Below are 23,593 nucleotides of genomic sequence, written 5' to 3'. Positions count from 1 at the left end.
TATGAAGACTGAGCAGTAATGGTGGAGACACTCAACGACTCTTGGACCAAGTTAGGCTTAAAAACATGTTTCTAGGTGCTCTTGGGTTGTTTTCCATTCTAGTCTGTGAATTTTAAATTGCGAGGAATTCAAGTAATTGCAGGAAGTGTTCAGCGAGGATGGGAGGGATGTTCAGTATCAGTTAATGGGGCACAAGTTCACAGTTTGGTTCTTGGGCCAGAGGAGGAAGGGGAGTGTGGCATCTCTGGACCCAGCTTGTGTAGCAGACCTGCCCTGCGGAGGAGCGACTTCGGAGAGTTCACTAACAGAAGTCAGAGAACGGGGCGACTGCAGCCACCCCCAGACATTTCTTAAAGGGGAGGGTTGTGTGCTTTTCCAGTGTATTCTGGTAGCAGTTTGACTCCCTTGCTTTTATTTTAATTTCCATAATTGGCAGCTTCAGAACTGGCACTGGAAGACAGTTCGCTTTCAACGTGGCCACCTATTCCAAAATGCCCCTGTTATTTTAGGAACCCTACCGTTTTCCTCCGCAGCTCTTTCGCAGGACTTCTTCTTTTGGACGGGTCCAGGAGGTAGGGAGGGTCCTTCCCGGAGTCGACTCCCGCCGAGGTCACTTTTTGTGCCGGGGTGGGGGGGGGCGATTGGGGGTCGTCCCCAGCGTTTGCGAGTAGCATATGCGTGGGGTTGTGCTGACTGCACTCGCAGGCTTGTAAATTTTCACCCTGGGAAATTAGCAACAAAGCCCTATCTGTCTTGCGGCTGCTTTGCACTTTCCGAGGGCGGCTGTACTTGACGGAGCTGCAGAACAGGCACACGAGAGCGAGCGAGCGAACAAGGGAGGGAGGGAGGGAGGGAGAGAAGGAAAGGGGAGAGAAGAGGGGAGGGGTGGGGGGCGAGAGGTAAATAGTCTTAAATCGGAAGGGAGCTGCTTCTCTGTGGTCTTGACAAGCGCTGCCTGGGCTCCGCCGGCTCAGTAATAACGGAGTGACCTTTTCTTTGGCTGTATTCTGTCTGGCTGGGAAGGGATTGCATTTTGCAGCTGAGAGCCGGGGCTTCCTTCAGCTCGGCTCCTCGCGTGCTCCTGGGGTAAGTTGTCTTGAGCCAGGACGGAGAGAGACAGCCTCGGACTGCAGTTGCCTAAAAGGAGGACACCTGTGGCTCAGATGCGGTCAACACCATTACTTGGCGGATCCTTGAGGACCTCATTATTTTAAACTTAAAAAAAAAAAGAGAGAGATTCCCTCCCCCTCTTTTTTTTTTTTTTTTTTTTCCCCAAGCAATGCTTCTTTTTGACCTTTCCCAAGGAGAAGCGCTACAAAGCAGCCACTGTGCTTTCTGAACGGCCTCCCCCTGTATCGCTTAATTGAGAAGGTAAGTGCAGCAACTGGGTGTACACGCGGCGGCTTATTTGTGGTGTGTGTGTCTGCGGGTGCGCGCGTGCGTGTACGGATGTGGGCATTTTTTTCTTCTTCAGCCTCTCCTAATGAGGCATAAACGGGAGCTGCAGCCCAGCTCCGCACTGCAACTTTCACTCGGGCTGCAGCTCTGCTGAGACGGTTTTGTTGAAGCCATGTGAGGCTTCATTATTTTTATGATGAGACGTGAAATAGATGCGGGCGGATGTTGATGGAAGGAGGGAGAGCAGAGCGGCTGCGGCGCGGAACGTCTCAAGTACGACTCGAGTGGATAATAGTCAAAGTTCACGAGGAACTGCAGTATTTCCACAGCCCCGACTCCCGGGGAGACAGGGGCTGGAGAGAGTTTGGGAAGGAGATGTTCGATCTGGCCCGGCCCGTAGGAAGGGAGTTCAGTCTTAGGTGGGTTCCCGACCCTCCTCCCCTTACTTGCTGGAATTCATCACCCCCCCCCACCCCATCACCCACCCCCTCCCCCAGGAGTTGAAATGAACATTTTTGGGTTCTGGTGGCCACTTCTGCCTCTGCCCACTCTGCCGTAATAACGAAATACCGTTCCTACGAGATGGAAAAGTGACTGTCTGCGGGGGGAGGGGGCGGTTGGGAGAAGTGGCGAGAAGAGAGAGGTTCCGTGGAGCAAGGTGCCTCTGTCCTAATAGGTTGAGATGCGAACTGCTGCGGCACATTTTTATGGGGGCTACCCAGATTGCTGTTATGAAATACAAGTCAGATTTATGATCTTTTTCATATTGAACATGATATGCTATGCTAACGCTGCATGTGACAGTTTAATCAAATCCATTTGTTACCACGACGCTAAAAGGGGCCGCTGGGATTTTAGGATTACGGGCAGAGTTAGGGAAGCATGTGGCTTTGTCATTCGCCATCATTTTGCACACTGCCACACGGCGAGGGGCTCCGTGTGTGCGCCGTGTCTCGTCTGGCCGCCCTCGTCCCTTCCTCCACCCCCCCCCCCACCCCCCGCCGCCGCTCCGACCCGCTCCCAAAGTGGCTTCACAATAGTCCGTCCTCCGAGGTGTAGGCTGCGCACCAGGTCTGCACTTGAGCTAAAACCGAGAGACCCCCTTCCACTTCTACCTTTGGGCTGGGCGCTCAATGCGAAGCCGCTGCAACTCAGGCACGCCTAAATCAACTCATGCAGAAAAAGGAGAAAAGTTTTGGTAAGGTTACAATCTATCATAGATGCACTTTGCCGGCGCTCGGCACTCTCGGCTACTCCAAAGCTTTCCTGCTCTTCCGCTGCTTTTGTGTCTTTCGAAAAGATCCGAAATATTATTGTTGTAACTGCTTTGAAAGACTGCTGCTTAAACCAATTAATCTTGCTAGGTGCAACAAAAACTGCTACATTCTTTGCAAATCATCCCTGTGTGGCTGCAAAGACACAACCACAAAAGGCTGGAGCATAAACTCCTCAAGGGATTCTTTGTTAGAGTGTATGTATGTTTCTTATTTTTTTTTTTTTTATTTTGCATGTGAGCTGCATCAAAATTGAACTCAGTCTTGCAAATCTCTTGTTGGCCTTTGCCAAGCACTAGCACTTTGCTGCCATGGTAACTGTAATTAAACTGATAAGAGTGGAAAAATGTCAGTATCTGTGAGCCTTGCAGCTGCATTGGAGAAAAAGGGAATCAAATTGGTTCCCAGCTCCATTGCTCAGAAAGGGGAGGGGGGGTGGTAGAAGGATGGGGAGGGGGGTTGGGAGTTGAAGGGGCAGAACAGAGTTAAGCAGCTCCAGCGCCTGAGATCTGGGGACATCTATTTGCATTGTTGTCCCTTAGGGGGCTGCAGCCTGTAGGGATGCTCTGGGCCAGTGAACAGAGAGAAACAAGCTTTTAGGCCCAATCCAGTTCTCCAGTCGGGGCTGGGGGCTGGGGAGAGGATGAAGATGGGCAGGAGGAGAGAAAATCTTTTGTTTGGTACCTCTTGGCAATCGAATGGCCGGTGTTGGCCAAATTCTTTTAATCTGTGTCACTGCTCCCAGCTGCAGAACCTGCATTCCCATTTTCGCATCTTCCTGAGGCACCTCATCTCTCTGCCAACCCCCTTTATGTATTCCCTCTTCCTGTTCCTTCTCCCAAATTGTCCTCTGTGAATCTTCCGAAGGGGACAAAATGTTTTCCATTCACTACGTGTAGTTAGTCCAAAAATATAAAAGACTGGGTCTAAGTGCTGCAAACCTTTTATTATGATTATTTTTTTTTAAACCCCTGTGTGTTGTGGAGTTGTGGTTACTTTGTTGTGTTAACTACTGAAGCTGAGACTGCGTGGATGAATGGCACAGAACAAGGGAACATAATGGAGGCAATCAACCGTGAGGCCGCCTCACAATGCAATCCAGGCAATTAAAAGCTCACCAGAGTTTAAATGAAATGGTTCTACTTATTTCTGTACACCACACTGCACAGGCTATTATTTATGTCTTTTTTTAATTATGATTTCCCTTAAACTGTCAAATAACTCAGAATGGCAGGGTCTCAGAGGCAAGAAGAATTTCCCTCGGAACAATTTACATGCCAATCTAAAACTAGTTATGAGTCCTGATGTGCTATAAGCAACTTGTGAAATGTTTCTCAGCTCCGAACACATAACTCTACCCAGACGCGTTCTGCCGGATGCTGAAGAGAGGCTGCCGACTGCTTTATGCCTGTTTAGGTACATGGCAACGTGGTGACTACAAAATAGTTCTTTTTTCTACAACTGTTAACTTGCAGAGTATCAAAAACATTTCCTTTTCAAGAGCAATGGGATGATGTTTTCTGCAAGAAGGTACCAGGATGGAGCAGAAAATATCAAACTCCTTCTACTCCCAAGGCCAAACAGAATGTAAGAGTTTCAAATATTAATTGGCCTCTGAGTGCTAAATTAAAATGTCAGCACAACAAAAACATTTTGTGAAGACAAGCAGGGTAGAGTTGTCCCAAATGTTGGTATCCCCTGTCTTGGTTGCAAAGCACTGTGAATAGAGATAGGTGACCTTCCACGCTTGATGATGGTAACACAACTCAGAGAAACAGAGCTTAGCTACAACTAAGAAGGATTTGGACAAAAAAATTTCAGCTTGGTGATATAAAAAAATAATAGCCTTATAAATTGGATAACTAGAATAGCCACTCTTAACACATCTCTAGATGTTTTCAGTCATGAAATCCGGAATGTCATTTAGTAAATCACAGCCTCTCCCTCCCCCAGGTAGATGGTTAAGAGGCACCTGGGTATGTTCTGTACTGTAATTAATGGGATTCATTCCTTGTGGAACCTTGCGAGAAGATGGTAACTAGTTCTGATCAAAGACACTTCATTTGTTAGAAGTTCTAGAGAATGAGATTTAGCAGCGCTATCAAGGGTTATGATTAATCTACACTAGACCCTGAGCTCCTTCAAAGAAGAGGAACAGAGAGCCGGCTATAGGAATACCACCTGCTGTTCTGTACAAATCCAGCTGCTAGTCTGCAGCTCCGAGGACCACGGCTCTGCATCCCATGCAGAAAGAGCAGCTACCTTGATGCCTCACTGCCGGTCCCTGCTCCATCACTCTGTCAGAGAAGTTATTTTCTAATGGAGGTTCAACATCATAACACTATTATGTGAAATTCATGTATCATTTGTAGCTAGAAAAGTTATTCTGCTGTGAGGGTACGGTGCCTTGATGTCTCTTAACAGTGTGACTAAAAAAGAAAAAGATTGTAAAGATAATGAAGGTGCAGGCTTCATCATCAGGCATCAGAGGAAACTGAAGAAGGTTTAGCTATTTTGGAGCAGGAAACACACCGAAAATGCTCTAGATTAGAGCTTGGCATTTCTTACTTGAGACTGTTTCAAGTGCAGGCATTTGGTGTCTTGTGTCGTTCTATGTTCAAGTTTAAAACTTTATGCCTTAGAGAGGAGGCATAATTTAGCAGCAGGATCTCTGGACTGTAAGAAGGCCACCAAGTCTAGTGCTTAACTGTCATTCAGCTTTGAGCGAGTCCCTTAACCTCTCTTAGGCCTCTGTATCATAATTTGTAAAACGAAGGAATTTGGAATCGAAGTCTACAGTACTTTATAGTGTTTGAAATGAGTTATTTGGTAAATATGAAGCTCTGAATAGTTGGTCCAGCTTTTTTAAAAGCTGGGTATTTGACATTTAGGAGAGAAGAAACTCAAAGGCAAATACCCTTTCACTGAAAAAATTTCAGTCAGGTTGTAACACCCATAGAACTCAGCTAGACTCCTTATTTATGATGGAGATATGTCTCTAAAATATATAAATGTCCCTATGTCTAGTCTAGTATGTATGTAATATATGTATATAATATATATTTGCATATGGATGTTTGTGTAACCTTATCTATATTTAGACTTTGTCTTCTATTGTTTTTTCTTTCCTCTATAAAATAAATAAGTGCATGTTTATGATAATAAATTACATAATCCTATAGTTTAATTTTATATAAAAGCATGTAGTATATAGTTAGGTCATCTGCCATTAGTAGAAGCACTGACTGATGCTTGTGAGTGTAAGTACATTTAAAAAAATTTTTAACACAATGTATACTTTGAAATATCAAGGGCACAGGGGGAAGTCTTTGGAGGCAAACAAGTATTATAGCATTGGTGAGCCTTTCAGGAGACTGTACTCTGTGCTTAAGTATAAACATCTCTACTGCTAAGTGAGGTTAATGCATCCCATAAGGGTGCACTTTCCTTCTGCCATCAAGCCCGTGTTAAGTGAAAATTTTAACCAATAAAGGAAAACTCATTTTTGACTTCTACAGCCTGTGCACAGGCTACTTTGTTAAGCAGCTTTCTTTGAGATTGTTAGCCATTTACTCATATTTTCTCCCGAAAGGAACTTCTTTATGTAGAAAATGGGGACACTATAAAATTAAGTAATATTACTTAACTTCTTCGTGTATATATATATAATATCAACTTACCAGGTGCAACATGAATTCTCTGTTTTACCACTCTATAGGTGTGACTTCGTAAATGGTTTAACAAGGACTTGACAAAGTTTGAGGCTCTTTTGTTTCCAAAATTTAGTTCGATATCTGTATGGCCCTCAAAAAAGAACGTCTGACACCCCTTGAAAAAGGCGATCTGAACTATTTAACTTGGTGGAGGTCTTGGGACATCTTCTGATTCTTTCTTGGAGTCCCAGCTCTCTTTTTTGTTCTTGTCTTCCTTTAGGTATACAAATGCTCTCAGTCCAGCCAGACACCAAGCCGAAAGGTTGTGCTGGCTGCAACCGAAAGATCAAGGACCGGTATCTTCTAAAGGCACTGGACAAATATTGGCATGAAGACTGCCTGAAGTGTGCCTGCTGTGACTGTCGTTTGGGAGAGGTGGGCTCCACCCTGTACACTAAAGCTAACCTTATCCTTTGTCGCAGAGACTATCTGAGGTAGGAATTAGCCTTGCACACCAGTGATGACTGGATTCCTTTTAAAGTACCTTTGTAAGTGTCTTTGTGGGTTTCATTTCCTTCCTGCTAGCCTCTATTCCTGAAAGATGTCCACCTAGCAGCCTTCAAAATGCTGCCAGGTGCCTGTTCCACACATGATCGCTTCAGCAATGGCCAGGAAAACACAATATCTCAAAGTGTTCCCATTTATTTGCCTTCCCTGATGCTCCTACCTGGGGATAGGTTATTCCACTGCCTGTATGGAAACTGCCCATTCACATCAAGGATGTATTTGGTAGAAATCAGCATGCAGGATGTTTTATTAGCACAAAAGTGACAAGGTCAGGCTGAGCGTAGCACAAAGTAATTCAGCGATCTTTCTGTTTCAGATTTGTCAGAGAAAGTCAATTTGAAACTCTTAACTGGCATTTATTAGTAAGGTGTTTATCATACAGGGTTGAAAACTTTCCCCAAGTGTGAATACACCTCCCTCCACCCACCATGTCATTCCAGGTGATCTTCGCAAAGATAGCACTGAAAGTCGAACAGCCTAAGTCTTGCCAGTAGCTTTATGGAAAATAACAAAGTAAAGACCTCCACCATTATGGGGAAATGATAGCCACTCTCCAAACTGTAAACATCTGAATGGTTTCAGGACAACGCAGATGTTCTTGCTTCTGAAGCCATGAAGCAGACTAACTTGTATCCTAGTGTTTAGTACTCAACATATGGACTGGTATTTAAGAAAAATTATTTTGCTTTTCAGGGAATTTTGTGACTTCATTCAGCTGCAAATTACTGATATTAATAAAGTAGGATCTATCAAATTAGAGAAATGATATATGGCATCATTTGGGCTTTCATATTTGATACGATTAATCATTTTTCTAGTCTGACATTAAGTGATTCATTTTGAATTTTTTCCCTTATGACACAAAATTTATCAATCAGTAATTCCTTGGTCATTTCAGGAGGTGTTTTCTAGGGAATTTGGTGCTGCTTCGTATATAATTCAGTTACATTCAATCCAATTCAATGTTTATATATAAGAACATATTGTTTGATGAATGGTCATTACAAGAGGGTGAGTCCAGTACTGTTTATCAGATTCTACTCTCTCCCCTCTTAGGACCGCTTCATCTGACAGCCCCCTGACTAATTATAACCACTTGCTACTACTTCTCTGTGTTCCGGGGGCACAAAATACATGTAAGATGCCAGCAATGGGAATGGGAAGTGACTATAGGCAAGGAGTTCCTTAACTAACACAACTAATCAGAATTAAGCTATTCCGTGAATTCTTTCAGGCTCTACAGTCTTGGAACTTTCCTCTTGCAAATAAAAATTTCTCCTCTATTCATTGTGAATTAGAGCCTGATTTCTACGTAGAGTCTTTGTATTTGCTTTTAGTGACTTGACTTTGCTTCCTACTTTTGCTTTATCTTCCTAACCAATAGCCGTGGGCTTTTGGACTCTTGTCTTTGACTTTTGTTTACAATTGCAGTATCTCCAGTGGATTCATGTAACAACAGTTCCAAAACAAGGAGTTTATATAGTCTGGGCAAGATTAAAGTGTTCTAATAAGCAATAAAGACAAAAATTAAGTCAAATTTAAGGAGAGTCTCTTGAAATCTCTGGATATTTTTAAATCAGAAATGTAAATTTGCCAATGAAATACATGTGTCGCGAGTGAAACTGTTTTGCAGTTGTCTACATAGTAGAGAGCAGAGAGAGTAACCTTGTGTTGTTTTAATTTTCCTTATGGTAATAAAAATAAGTTGTTCAACTGGTGTTTGATAGTCTTAAGTGTATTGTTGAAGGGAATTTATCAAAATAGTTTTCATCTCAGAAATCTTTAAAAGAGTCTATATGTTGCTTTTTGTGATACAACTTTTAGTTGATTTCTCATAGGCTCAAACTTTTAATCTTGTTACCTTATTTTTAAAAAATCATACTCTTTCAAATTTAAACCCTGGTCCTGATTGCCAATATATTCATTTCTCAGAGTACAATTTCCTCTTAAATTGGTCATTACCACATTAATGGCCAGTTGTTATGTTAACAGCCTAAGGGTTGTTAACATTTCAAACTGAGCTGTTAACAGCAAGCTTATCCCTTATTTAAACTGAAGGTTTTGTTGTATATAACGTGACTTCCTTGGCAAGGAGTAATTGATCAACACTTAAAAATTGCAGAAGTGAAACGGGGAAATGGTATGTGTGTAAAACACCATGTTATGTGTTATAGATTATGCCGCAGATGTGGTATTTAGTTTTATGTGGAAAGTGTGTATCTCAGTGAAATTATGTCTATGTTTAAAAGCATATGTCTGATCGGCAAATTAAAATAGTCGGATTCTGTATGTCGAATAGACAAATACGTTCAAGCAAACGTTATTTACCAATTAATTTCTTTGAATGGGTATAAACAGGCATTCAAAAATGCTTATTGGATGCCTGCTGTGTGAGAAGCATGATTTTAGGTCACGGACAAAAATTAACTAAGGGAAAAAGGGAGGTGCACCTCAAACTGTTACTATCTAATTGTTTATTAATTACACAAAATCTGCAGTATGATCAGTGAACAAGTAATATTCTGTGGCTATTTTCCCGAGCTTTGAAAATAATTCTTCTCATTTCCCTCTTAGTTCAGTACATTTCCTTCTTGTGTTTTGCACAGCCAATGCTTAACCATTTAAATGCTATTAAAAAGTAGTTTAGTTTGGTTTTCGGGTCTTCGGATATTACATAATATCTTTGAGGCACAAACGAGCCATAAATAATTTACAGGTTTGTGTTTCTCTGTCTAAATTACTAGGCATCTAAGTAAGAATATGGAAAATGATAAAGAAAAAAATTGCTTACCTGTACCAGTAAATTATGGGTTATAGATATTATCCTGAGCCAGATAATTTTTCATATCTAGAGGAGAGTGAAATATTTTTTGCCAACTGTATTTAACTTCCTAGTTAACTTCTCCTACCAAAAGCAAACACAAAAGACACTTTTATTGCTGAACAGTGAATCTTGAAGTTCTAACACTTTATTTTGCCTTATTCTGAGTAGTGATAGTGGTGACATGTTTTTACAAGTTCTTTGAATGATGAGTACAAGAATTTAAATCATAAGATATTTTCTTTAGGGTATTAGAAACTATTACTGCAGTAAATTTGATTTTGCTTAGATTTTTTTTTTCTCCTTCGAGGCACAATTAGCTATATTTATGAAAGAGAGAAGATTTTTACAGTTTATTACTGAGTTTCAAATCTTAACAGTTCACTTTCCATAACAGGGCTGATACAATATCTTTTACTTTTCTGGAGAATATAAGATATACCTGTCTGATGAGAGGGAATTTGCCAGTTTTTAAGATTGCTCTTCATCCTCGGAAATTCATTAGAAAAAGGAACAGAAAGATTGATTTTTTAAAACTTCCTCTATTAAATACGCTTTCTGACTTAAACTATGAAGTTGGTCTGCCCACTAATATTTATATGCCAAGACCTAGAAATGAATCTGTTAAAAATGTATCCAACACATTTATATTTTTTTAATTTTTAGAAGTTGTTTATGACAAAGTAGATATGGAAGCATCTTTGTGCCTTGAACCAGAGAATGCATAAAGTAGATTAGCAATTACTGTGTAAAACTAGTCAAGTTTTAGTAATGATGTTTACAGGACTATGTAGCTACTGCTAAACTATCTAGCATTCTGATTTGAGTTTGGAAAATATGAATAAAGTAGTTATTAATGTATCATCAGTTTTAGAATTAAGATTTTATGTCAAGTGTTACAAAGTCAGAACTAGGAGATACAGCAAAATACTTTACTTCTCAATTTGGAGACAGTGTAGAATATCAGAACTTACCAGTTAAGCTGTTGGACCATTTTTGTAGGTTTTTTAATTTAAGCCTGCATTTTCTTACTTGTAGTATATTTTAAGCAGTAAGTCGATGAAGGCTGTATCTTGTATCTCTATGAATGGTGTTTTACCAGAGAATGTACTCAAAGCTGTTTGCTGTGATACTTGCCATGGAAGCTGCATACAGCTCTTCTATATGAGAAACAGAAAACGTCTTATATAAAATTTAATGCAATTTGCTATTTTTATACGTGAGGATGATTCGTTTAAAATGAAAGTGACGATGAAAGTGATGGGAAAGAACGATGCTTCATGCTCTACCACAGTTGCCAATTAACAAAAAGGATTTGAAGCTTCTATGCTGATTGCAAATTTTATGTGCTTTAATATAATATGATTTTACAATAGAAAATTAAAATTAAATGCTACATAGAGCATTAACCTGGCTATAACTTTATTTCACACTGATCAAATTTGGTACTTATAAATTTTTATATAAGGTTAACTTTATATTAGTACATAATTATGGCCTTAAAAGTAAATATAAATACATTATTAATGTTATTTTATCTGACAGTTAATTGCACAGATTATTTTTTAATGCTGACTGATGTGTTCATTCTGTTTTTCCTGCTTTGTCATCTTTTTAACATTAGGCGGTTGAAAATATCTCCCCTGGAAAGCAGTACATTATTATTTGAAATATAACTTTTTATTGTTTTAAATTCCAAAAAATTAATCTTTTATATGGAATGAAACTCCTCCCAAATAAACTTTCTTTTTCCTAAGAGCTTCATTTGAGCTTTCTTAACACTTTATAATAGTCATAACTTTCATCATATTTAAATGTCTAAGCTCCTGTTAGTATTATGAAATATTTTGGCATCTGAGTGTATTAGACTCTAGGGTCTTTGAAAAATACTGCTATATTCCCTGTAAATTATCTTACCTTATTTATAGCTTTATAAAATATTGTAATTTTAAGTCCATTTTTCTGTTTATCATAGGAAAGCATTATTGCATTCTATTTCAAACATTTTAGACTATATGTCGTTCATGGACTGGTACAAATCAGGAGTGATAATGTTGTTTTGTACAATACTTTGGCAGAGTGCCCCTTGCTTTAGGAAAAAAGGGTCGATCCACCCTAGACTTCCTGAGCAACAACCTCTCTGCAACAATCTCTGTTAAAAATATCCTATCTATCAATACATAGAGAATTTCTTATTTGTAAATTTATGTACAATATCTGTCCTTAATTCTGTAATAACACCCACTTTCAGTGAGCGAGTATTTAACTAATTATTTTAGTTTTGTGCCTTTTTGTTTTGGTTTGTTTTATAGACTTGAGATATTGTCACTGGAAATAACCCCCACCAAGAATATTAGAAATACAAAAAATACTTCACACTGTTTCTATCTCTTTACTGTTTTTTATCTTTCCATAAAGCACGGAATACTTCAGTTAGGATAGTTTTTACGCATAAGATGGATAAGTTAGGCATACCTGACTTAGCAGAAAAACATTCTGTTCCTACAAGTATATTTAGGATTAAATGCATCCGGAAGAACTACATTTGAGAATTGCCAAAACTGCTTATTTTGCACTTTATAAATACATAGAACTCTGGGAAAGAATCTCTATTTTTGGTTGCTCTTAGAGTATATCAAAGTAAGCCAGCACTTCATTTATAAACTCACCATTAACTTCCATTAAGTGACTAATAATAAATTTTAATGCTGTTTTGACTGCATAAACATAATTTATTAAGGAATCTCATTTAAAAAATATGCTGAAAGTAGTAATTTTGTAAATGGTTTTGATGAATATATGCATTGTAGAAATGTGTTATGTAGTTCAGTTTTCTGCCTCACATAAAAATTATATAGGCTTAAAGAAAAATTGCACCAACCTAAATGACCCCTGTATTTTTTCTCATTACACTGTGAGTCATTGAAATATTATTTTGGTATTTGGTTTGAAAACATTTCCCAGTTCCCATGAGAATGTCTTCTATCATTCAAAATTATACACTGTAACCTCATCCCATCTTCCAAACAGAAACTAGCTAACATTTCTCACTTTCATCAATAATTGTTAAAATATATGAACTGTAAATATACGACAAGATCTTAAAAACAAGGAAAGTAAAAATAAAAATAGCAATATTCTATCAGTCGACCAGATAGCTTTTTAAAACAGCATTTACATTAGCCATGTTTATTTAAAAAGGCATTTTCCTTTCCTTTTTAATTTTTTAATCGGTTTACGTAAGCGATGACTCCTACTGATTCATGGCATTTCCCTTTGTAAGCATCTAAAGAGATGTAGGTGTATGTATGCATGCTGCACATAGAGATATTAGAATCTATACAACCTTAGAATGAGCGTTGACTTTTGTCATAATTGACTTTCTCCAGATCACCATAGTTTGGCACACTTTGAAACTTGTAAAATTCAGATGCTTGATGCCAGCTAATTCCTTAGTATTGTAAACTATAGCACTGACTTATTCTTATAGAGTGTTCACCAGTCTAAGAGGAAAGACAATTTTTATAATACTGTAGAATGCCTAAATTTATTCCCTTGTGATTTTTATCACCCAATTCTGTTTTTCTTAGCTTTGATGGAGTCTGATACTGTCTGTTCCATTTCTGTTTCTGCCATCATTGCATATTTGTTTTGATGATTAACTGTATGTTCCCCTTTTCAAGGTATTTATAAGAAATTTACTTTGGAGTGGAAGTTACATTGTGAAGCCAGAAATGTGGCATTTAGTTTTGTTTCTTATCTTAAAGCAATTTCTTTTGCTTATTGAGGTTTTTTGCCCCTTATTATCCATATGAATGGATAACTTTTCCCTAAAGGAATTAGGACCTAAACATACACTTTTATTATATTCATCAAACATATTTACTATATTACAAACACAGTTACTATAAATCCCACATCAGTCACTTGGGCATTCACCTGTGCCATTTTTGCTTTCTGCTCTATACTATCAAAACTTCTTGATAGACCTTTTTCTTCTCAACAAAATTTTTTTAGTTATGTAAAGATTCCAAATCTTTTGCTGAATTCTTTTACTCCGTACTGTTGGGTTTTTATGATGCAAAATTGTCTAGCTGTGGACTTTACTGGGTTAAAACAAAATCACACTTGAGATAAATAATCATCTCGTAATAGTTAGATCTCTGATTTGAAGTTGGAAAATTAACATTAAGCTGCATGTATTAAGTTAGACTCTAACCAGCTTGTGTTGTTATGATTCAACGTAATATTAAAAACTCTCCAACTGGGCTACTGGGAAAATAAAAGACTCTTAAGAATTCAAAGATTATTTGCAGAGGAGTACACCAAAGCCATATTTAAGTAAAATTGTTATTACAAATTCAGTAAAGCATTGCCTACAGTAAACCCATCCTATTAATAAAAACAGAAAATCAGTTTTAGTAAACATAAATATCAAATATGACATGGATTAGTAATGGGGCAGGCAATGTCATAAAACGTGCTGATGATTACATATAATAGTAATCTAAATACCACCAAGAAAAAATAAATCCCCATCTCATTTATGCTGTGGGATCCCAACATGCAACTTCAAGGGGAAAAAGGAAGTTTTAGACATCATTAGTTTATTCTGATTTCTGAAAACTTTTAAAACAATGTCATGTTTTTATTATAGCAATTCTAACAGAGGTGCATACCAGTTTTTAAACTATTCTCTTTTTTTTATTTTTAAAAGATTTTAAAATCTCTTAAGTAATGTCCTTTGATAGATTGCTCACATTTCATCAAAAAAAATAGAATCAAGACTGTTAACACTTTAAAATACTTTATGGCATTGAGTGTGATGCTTATTTCGTGTTTATCAACCACTCAATAAAAATAAATTCTGACCAACATCTGCATATTAGACTGAATAAGATAAGTGATTAGTACCTGTGCGTTTGCTTGAGTGGAAGGGGCTGGGGGTAGATAGGTGAATGAAAAAACAATCATAACTTCTAACACTAAAAGTGAGTACTGGTTTCAATGGGCAGGTTTATTTAGTTTTGCAGGTGAGAAGTTCAGCTTTACTATACTATGAACATAATTTTAAAGCCTGTAAGTATTACACGTGAATATCCACTGAAGGATGTCTGTGCTTTGGGAGATACAAAGAAATAATACAATAAGTTATTGAATTGTCTTAAAACTTAGCAAGTAGTATTTTCTGTGGCCATTTATTAGGAAAAAAAATGAAAAAGGTTCTGAGCTACAAGAATCCCTTCTTTCCACAATGTGTTCTTGCTGAGTGGATAGGACTGGGGTTTATATTTATGATTACATGCTTTGCCATCTCTTTAACAGTTTAAAAATGAAACCATCTAGTCACTTAACAAATACTTGAGTGCCAATATTTCATTTCTATAAATAATGAATGTAGAATCTTATATTTCTAATTGATTTTGTATAAATACAAAGGTATTAATATTTTACTATATGAAGAATAAGGTAGTCTAGGGAATTTGGGAAGAACTTATTGGCAAGTTATTTCTCAAATTTTTTACAAATGATGTACTCACCATAGTTGAATAACTAAGGAAAATATGTAAAGAGTTTTAGTGTGGTTATATCACATGGAACCAGTAGGGTGAATGAGAAGAGGTATATAATCAAGAATGATTAGAAAAAAATTTTAAGAAGGGGGGTTATAAATAAGAAGTAAAAATTATGCTCTGTAAAAATCCTTTTGTAAGCCAGTAGTCCTATTATAAAAGATGAGTTTTAGGCTTCATAGTTTACTTTTAGATGCAGAGTAAGATAGAATTAGCTCTGTAAGCTTCATGCTGTTTGCATCGTTCACCTCTTACTGCAGACATTGGTAAGTTATCAACAGAGGTATAATTGACATCCGTGTCAGAACACTTAACATCCTTGTTCCCCATTTTTCCACTCAAAAAATATTATTCTATATACTCTAGGTCCTGTGTAAAGCCCTAGGATACAGCACTGAGTAAAACACAGAAATAACTCCTTCCCTTAAAGAGGTTATATTCTAGCTGTGGAAGCAGATAATCAACAAACTAAGTATTGAGTACATTAGGAGATGATAAATACCACAGGAAAAATGGAGCAGTGTAAGAGGTTTGCAGAATTTGTATTTATGGGTGAGTGTGCCTGTGTATGTGTGGTGGGGAGATAGGCTTTGAAAAATTAAACAGTGTAGACAGGGACAGCCAGGTTGAGAGGGTGACTTGAGCAAAGACCTAAAGAAAGTGAAGGAAAGAGCCATGGGGATGTATAGGAAGGACATTGTGGGCACAGGGAACAGTCAGTACGAAGACCTTGCAGTGGAAGCTTTTCTGATATGTTTGAGGAACATCAAGGATGCTAGTGTGGTTGGAATGAGTGAGAGAGCAAGAGGCAAGGTTACAGGCAGCCACTATGTGGTCCTGTGGTATCCCTGGTATCACTGTTACAACCAAGAACACACCTTATACTTTTCTAAATGTCAGGGAAGGAAGTGGTAATAACTACTGTCCGAGAACCACTGTGAAGCTTACTCAGGCTGTTAGAGACTGAATTCCATTTGGGATAACAGAACTCATCTGCTAAATTGAATGGGATTATTTTCATGTATTATTTACTGGTTTTTTTTTTTTTTGGATGTCTTTTTATTTGGCCTCAGTGATGACCCTGTGTGATTACATAATAGTTGTGAAATATGCGTCTCAAAATAGACATCAGGATTAGGTCACTTGACTGTTGCTAATTCACGAGAGATGGTATAGTTGTATGTTTGAGTTTAAATTGACACATCTACATACATCTATATAATGGAGTATTTATACATCATTATATTTCAATATGAAATACAAAGGAATGTTCATATTGATGAGCTAGGGCTGCCAACACAGCACGTATGACAGTAATACCTTGGCCAAAGATGTCATTAAACTCTGCCCTGATCACAATGTAACTGATATTTTTGAATACTTAGGTAATAAAAATTGCAAAGATAAGGATTTTTCAAAGGCTGCCAATTTCTACTCTTAAAGTAGAAACATCAGTTATTCTAGGTCTGAAAGGTGATTTTTTTTCATTATTTTAAAAGTCAAGCCAAGTCTTATTTAATGAAATTATTTTCTCGTACAAACCATTTAAAAGAACATATTCGCTCTAATTATCATCAATGTTTCCAAACCCAGCATTAAGAGAAAATACATCAAAGACATATGATTATTTAAAACAATTGAATCACATTCTTGATAAGACAGACGTTACAGAAGTGTTCTGTTTATACTTATGCTTTGCACCCCTCACCTAACCCTAGCTCACTAATTTTAATTTCGTATCAAGAAGGGCTAAGCATTCATCTTCAAAACTAAAAGATTAATATGCATTCTTATTTGTGAGAGTGGGATCTGGATATACAAGCTGTCTTTACTTTTGAAATTAAAAGTTAAATTTAAACCTTAAGTACAAATCAAAGTACTTGAGCCTGTATTTAAATTTATAAAATTATAAAATGATGCATCATGGGTATTGGTTAAGAAGCTTTACATTGAATCTTACAGAGGCACAGCATGAACGGGTGAGCTTTCAAAGCAGTGGCCATCTATCCTTCGTGCATAAAAAAATCTTGAACATAACTTCCAGAAAGCTACGAGGTGGTGGCCAAATGACTTTACAAGTCTTAATTCCTACTGTCATCCTGCACCTCCTGAGTGTTTTTTTTTTTTCCTATTACAGTTTCTAGCAGCCCTCCTATTCTTTTTGGTAGATGGGCATGTGTTCTAACTTCCATCTTGTCCTCTTTTAAGTTCAAACCTATATTCCTAATCACTTTGTGATTCTTACCTTCCAAAATGGATCAATTTGAGCTTGATTTTAAGGAAAGGTCATTTGATCTTGAGCTGATAGTCTGCTAGGTGTTGAAGTAATCTTGTCAGTGATATTTATTAAACTAACCATTATCTTTAGAATAAAGATCACATGCTTGTTTGACTAAACATGTTAAATGCTTTGTCTTCTCAGTTAACTGTGGATTGCTGCAGTGACCTGAGAAAAAAAGATATATTTTGAGGAGATTAAAATTTTTTTAAATATTTTTGATTTTCCTTTGAGGATTTATCTGCCGAGTAGTAAACAGAACCTTTCATTTTCACCACAACTTAGTCTTTCACTGTGATTCTGAAGTCACAAGCTCATCCTACATTTCATCTTAACGCATACAGTGTATTTTAAATCATTTCACTGTGTATTTCTCATTATCTGCCACGTTGTGTGTTGCACGCCCCACCCCCAACTATCATTAATGGAACATCAGTCATATTTAACTGTTATAATGCATTCGTCTGCTGATTTTACCTTCTGTGATAGTACTTTATAGAAAGAAAAATGTCACATCAGTTCTTTCTAATACCCTAACCATCTCCCAAACCAGATGCGGTTAGACCTAATCCCTAGGTTTTAGAGGCATAATGGTAAGGAGTGCAGATGTGAGGTCTGCCCTTTTTCTGCTCCTTCCCAGCTGTATGTTCCTAGCAAGTTACTCAACCTCTCCAAGCCTCAGTTTACTTATCTGTAAATAGGAATAACAAACCCATTCATAGAACTGTCAGGAAGTGTCAGTGAAACACCATAGGGAAAGAATCAAATACACTGGCCAACACTCCAATGTGAGTTTCTGTTGTTACGAAGGAAGAATTGCACTGAGTTATGAAGATAAGATAGTTGGAAAATTAAACATGAGAAGAAGATTAAAGAAGCAGATTAAGATGAGGTTTAAGAATGATTAATAATCAAGAATATGAAATGCTACTAGCATAATAAGATCTTTTACCAACTTTTCATCTACAAAGAAGATAGATGAAGAGATGCTTAAATACCACATGCACCCAAAGCCATGAAGGAAAAAAATTATTTAAGAGTGGAGGGACTTCCCTGGTGGTGCAGTGGTTAAGAATCCGCCTGCCAATGCAGGGGACATAGGTTCGAGCTCTGGTCTGGGAAGATCCCACATGCCGCAGAGCAACTAAGCCCATGCGCCACAACTACTGAGCCTGTGCTCTAGAGCCCGCGAGCCACAACTACTGAGCCCACGTGCCACAGCTACTGAAACCTGCGCACTTAGGGGCCGTGCTTCGCAACAAGAGAAGCCACCACAATGAGAAGCCTGCGCACCACAACGAAGAGTAGCCCCCACTCACCGCAGCTAGAGAAAGCCCGCGCGCAGCAACAAAGACCCAGCACAACCAAAAAAAAAAAAAAAAAGAGTGGAGCTTATTGGAATCTGGAAAGGGTTGTTGAATTACAATTATAGTGTATTTTACATAAAGTAAGTTGAATTTGAATCTTTGGGGAATTATTGAACATAAGATTTTCTTTGTAACTGTGGTGGTAGTTTTCTAAAATATCTTATATGCCCATGCTCTCCACACTTTAGCACGTGAAAGTTCTATGGCCTTGTAAAGCATTATATTTAATATCCCATAGGGTAGAATTATATATAAAACGTTAGCTTGCTTTAGGTTTTCTTTGTAGTCTTGATTTTTATATCTTTTTCCTCGGGTGGCAAGGACAATTGAATGCCAGTATCTTAACTGGTATTCCTTTTCACAGTGTTCTCTAAACGTTTTGATTATATACCTTTATTCCTAAGGAAATCTAAGTGGGCACCCTCAATTTAAATATATATTTATAAATCATAAATACTCCATTGTACATTTTTTAATTAGGAAAACAATATGTAAAGGCTAAGATATCAAATAAATAGAAAGGCTATTCCTTGTTTAAACATCCCTGGGATTTATGTACCCCCAATTTGGAGAGCAGTCTTATTTTTTAATACTTAGTTTGTTAAGCTTGATTGAAAGTTGTTTGGTAGTGATATGTGTGAATAAAAGGAGGGGAGTACCAATACCTGGGAAAAGAGTTGTAAAAGAGAGATGTAGTAATTGTTTGGAAGAAAAGGACTAAACATGGGCTAATATACCTGACTGTGTTCATTTAATATTAAATCAAGGTTTGCTTTGATGACAAACACCCAGTGCATGTGGACTCTTTCTAATACTGTGCTATAGCCAATGGCAACATTAATATAAGGCAGGGTTTCTCTCCCTCCCCGGCAACCCCCCATTCAGGACACAGTGAGATTTTAGACAGATAAATGCTAAAAGAACCCTATGTACCAAAGGCAGTGTTTACTGCATGTAATACATATCATTGTTTGTCTCCTGTAGTGAAAAATACTTGTGTCGTGCTGGTAAAATGCACCCCTGACAAACCAGTGCTTGCTATTATAGGGTCCATTGCTTAAAAAAAATGATACACTGACAGAAATACAATTTAAGAAAATTTAACACCAAGGGTAGTCAACCATGTAGACTACTATTAAGGGGCCAAAACTCAAGGCCAGGGGTTTATTTTAAAAAGAGGCACAGTTTATTTGCTAGTAGTAGGCAAAGTTAAAAGAAAAAAAAAATCGAACTTGAATTCCTTGCTCTCTAGTCTGTAGAAAATTAATGAAAGCAACAGTTCAATAAGATTTTATTGCAGAAATGTTTAAGTGAAACATTTTAAGAAGGCTTCGGAATTTTTAAACAGTTACTTACCATTTGGAAAGCTGTAACACTGCAGTGCATAGCAAATTGTTAGCATTGGATCCTAGGCACACCCACTGATTTTCTTAAAATGTGTAGTCAGAGCTGGTTAGTCTGAAATCACTTTGTTCATTTCACTTCTGTGTGTGTAGCTTATAAATATATTTGAGATTGACAGGTTAGCAGCACCCACAACTACTACAATTTAAAATGTAAGCTATTGTCCAGGTACCCTTATGGGCATAGTTTGGTAATTAAATGCATTGGATTTGTAACAAGACCTTTTGAGAATGAAAATTACCAAATATGAGATGTGATGAGATATGTTGGATTTCAGAAGAGCAAAGAACGTACTAATGAATAAACTGCTACTGAAGGATGAAAAAGCATGTGTTTTTAAGCTATCACATGGCTGTCATATTAGGGGAGAAAATTCCATGAATTTAGATGAGATGTATTATCTAATTTTACCATTTTATTTATTTATTTTTAATATACTTACTTACTTACTTATTTATTTATTTATTTATTTATTTATTTATTTATTTATTTATTTATTTATGGCTGTGATGGGTCTTCGTTGCTGTGTGCGGGCTTTCTGTAGTTGCGGCGAGCGGGGGCTACTCTTCGTTGTGGTGCGCAGGCTTCTCATTGCGGTGGCTTCTCTTGTTGTGGAGCACGGGCTCGAGGCATGTGGGCTCAGTAGTTGTGGCTTGCGGGCTCTAGAGCACAGGCTCAGTAGTTGTGGCGCACGGGCTTAGTTGCTCCGCGGCATGTGGGATCTTCCCAGCCCAGGGCTCGAACCCGTGTCCCCTGCATTGGCAGGCAGATTCTTAACCACTGTGCCACCAGGGAAGCCCTAATTTTACCATTTTAAAAACAAATCTGCCATCCAGTAATATTTGGTGCCAACTGTGTACGGATCACACGTTCCTTTGGGAGAAAGTTTACAAAAGTAATGCAATAAATAATCTGAGCTTCAAGGAGCTTAACTTGGGTATCTGAGAAATAGAGAAAAGCATTGTCAACTGCTATGGAGAATCAAAAGATATGTATCTTATGTTCTCTACCCTGATGGTGTAGTCTTATTGCCACACCCTAGGATGGGTCTAGGGAGGCAATTGATCCTGCCAAGAAAGGATATCCCAAGATGAAATGCAGTGTCTTTGCAGTTGTCCTCCAGAAGGCAGTTGGCCCGAATCTGACAATGTTATACGAGAGGTTTTTCTAGAAGGTAATGCCTATTGTCCAGACGCATTGTCCAGGGGCTCTGATTCAGCTGTGTGTTGAAGCAGACCCAGAAATGCTTGCTGAGGAAGGCTGGGATCCTCAGCTCTCCGTTTCTGCACGCCTTTTAGTTTTGTTTCTGAAATTCCTCATGTAAACTTTATCATGTCATAGTATCTCTGCACTCTGTGTTTTTTTTTTTTTTTTTTTTTTTTTTTTTAACATCTTTATTGAAGTATAATTGCCTTACAATAGTGTGTTAGCTTCTGCTTTATAACAAAGTGAATCAGTTATACATATACAATATGTTCCCATTTCTCTTCCCTCTTGCATCTCCCTCCCTCCCACCCTCCCCATCCCACCCCTCTAGGTGGTCACAAAGCACCGAGCTGATCTCCCTGTGCTATGCGGCTGCTTCCCACTAGCTATCTATTTTACATTTGGTAGTGTATATATGTCCATGACACTCTCTTACCCTGTCACATCTCACCCCACCCCCTCCCCCTATCCTCAAGTCCATTCTCTAGTAGGTCTGTGTCTTTATTCCCGTCTTGCCACTAGGTTCTTCATGGCCTTTTTTTTTTTTTCCTTAGATTCCGTATATATGTGTTAGCATACTGTATTTGTTTTTCTCTTTCTGACTTACTTCACTCTGTATGACAGACTCTAACTCCATCCACCTCATTACAAATACCTCCATTTCATTTCTTTTTATGGCTGAGTAATATTCCATTGTATATATGTGCCACATCTTCTTTATCCATTCATCTGTCGATGGACATTTAGGTTGCTTCCAGGTCCTGGCTATTGTAAATAGAGCTGCAATGAACATTGTGGTACATGACACTTTTTGACCTATGGTTTTCTCAGGGTATATGCCCAGTAGTGGGATTGCTGGGTCGTATGGTAGTTCTATTTGTAGTTTTTTAAGGAACCTCCATACTGTTCTCCATAGTGGCTGTATCAATTTACATTCCCACCAACAGTGCAAGAGTGTTCCCTTTCCTCCACATCCTCTCCAGCATTTATTGTTTCTAGATTTTTTGATGATGGCCATTCTGACCGGTGTGAGATGATATCTCATTGTAGTTTTGATTTGCATTTCTCTAATGATTAATGATGTTGAGCATTCTTTCATGTGTCTGTAGGCCATCTGTATATCTTCTTTGGAGAAATGTCTATTTAGGTCTTCTGCCCATTTTTGGATTGGGTTGTTCGTTATTTTGTTATTGAGCTGCATGAGCTGCTTGTAAATCTTGGAGATTAATCCTTTGTCAGTTGCTTCATTTGCAAATATTTTCTCCCATTCTAAGGGTTGTCTTTTGGTCTTGTTTATGGTTTCCTTTGCTGTGCAAAAGCTTTTAAGTTTCATTAGGTCCCATTTGTTTATTTGTGTTCTTATTTCCATTTCTCTGGGAGCTGGGTCAAAAAGAATCTTGCTGTGATGTATGTCATAGAGTGTTCTGCCTATGTTTTCCTCTAAGAGTTTGATAGTGTCTGGCCTTACACTTAGGTCTTTAATCCATTTGGAGTTTATTTTTGTGCATGGTGTCAGGGAGTGTTCTAATTTCATACTTTTACATGTACCTGTCCAATTTTCCCAGCACCACTTATTGAAGAGGCTGTCTTTTCTCCACTGTATATGCTTGCCTCCTTTATCAAAGATAAGGTGACCATATGTGTGTGGGTTTATCTCTGGGCTTTCTATCCTGTTCCATTGGTCTATATTTCTGTTTTTGTGCCAGTACCAAACTGTCTTGATTACTGAAGCTTTGTAGTATAGTCTGAAGTCAGGGAGCCTGATTCCCCCAGCTCCATTTTTCGTTCTCAAGATTGCTTTGGCTATTCGGGGTCTTTTGTGTTTCCATACAAATTGTGAAATTTTTTGTTCTAGTTCTGTGAAAAATGCCAGTGGTAGTTTGATAGGAATTGCATTGAATCTGTAGATTGCTTTGGGTAGTAGAGTCATTTTCACAATGTTGATTCTTCCAATCCAGGAACATGGTATATCTCTCCATCTATTTGTATCATCTTTAATTTCTTTCATCAGTGTCTTATAATTTTCTGCATACAGGTCTTTTGTCTCCTTAG

At 38.0% G+C, this 23,593-nt stretch overlaps 1 protein-coding gene and 1 long non-coding RNA gene across 9 annotated transcripts in view; one reads left to right on the top strand and one right to left on the bottom strand.

Annotated features, from left to right (window-relative positions):
* Window positions 1-824, bottom strand: part of LOC309609919 — an 11,375-nt gene extending 10,551 nt beyond the window's left edge. Inside the window, exon 1 of the long non-coding RNA XR_014233655.1 lies at window positions 519-824. This is a non-coding gene — a long non-coding RNA (uncharacterized lncRNA). The remainder of the gene's footprint in view (window positions 1-518) is intronic.
* The window catches only part of LMO3 (LIM domain only 3), a 68,215-nt gene that overhangs the window by 1,681 nt on the left and 42,941 nt on the right, over window positions 1-23,593 (top strand). For 2 of the 8 annotated variants that reach the window (XM_082352021.1, XM_082352027.1), the window contains exons 2-3: window positions 510-572; window positions 6,606-6,819. In XM_082352021.1, the coding sequence (XP_082208147.1) occupies window positions 510-572; window positions 6,606-6,819 (277 nt within the window). Of the gene's footprint in view, window positions 1-509; window positions 573-1,304; window positions 1,372-2,407; window positions 2,597-2,653; window positions 2,870-3,181; window positions 4,260-6,605; window positions 6,820-23,593 lie in introns of those variants that run through there. The other 6 variants (XM_082352024.1, XM_082352025.1, XM_082352023.1 and 3 more) reach the window with 6 other exon arrangements.

This window comes from Balaenoptera borealis (genome assembly GCF_965194805.1).
Source record: "Balaenoptera borealis genome assembly, chromosome: 13".
Classification (NCBI taxonomy): Eukaryota; Metazoa; Chordata; class Mammalia; order Artiodactyla; family Balaenopteridae; genus Balaenoptera; species Balaenoptera borealis.
This window is presented reverse-complemented; position numbering and strand designations above follow the sequence as displayed.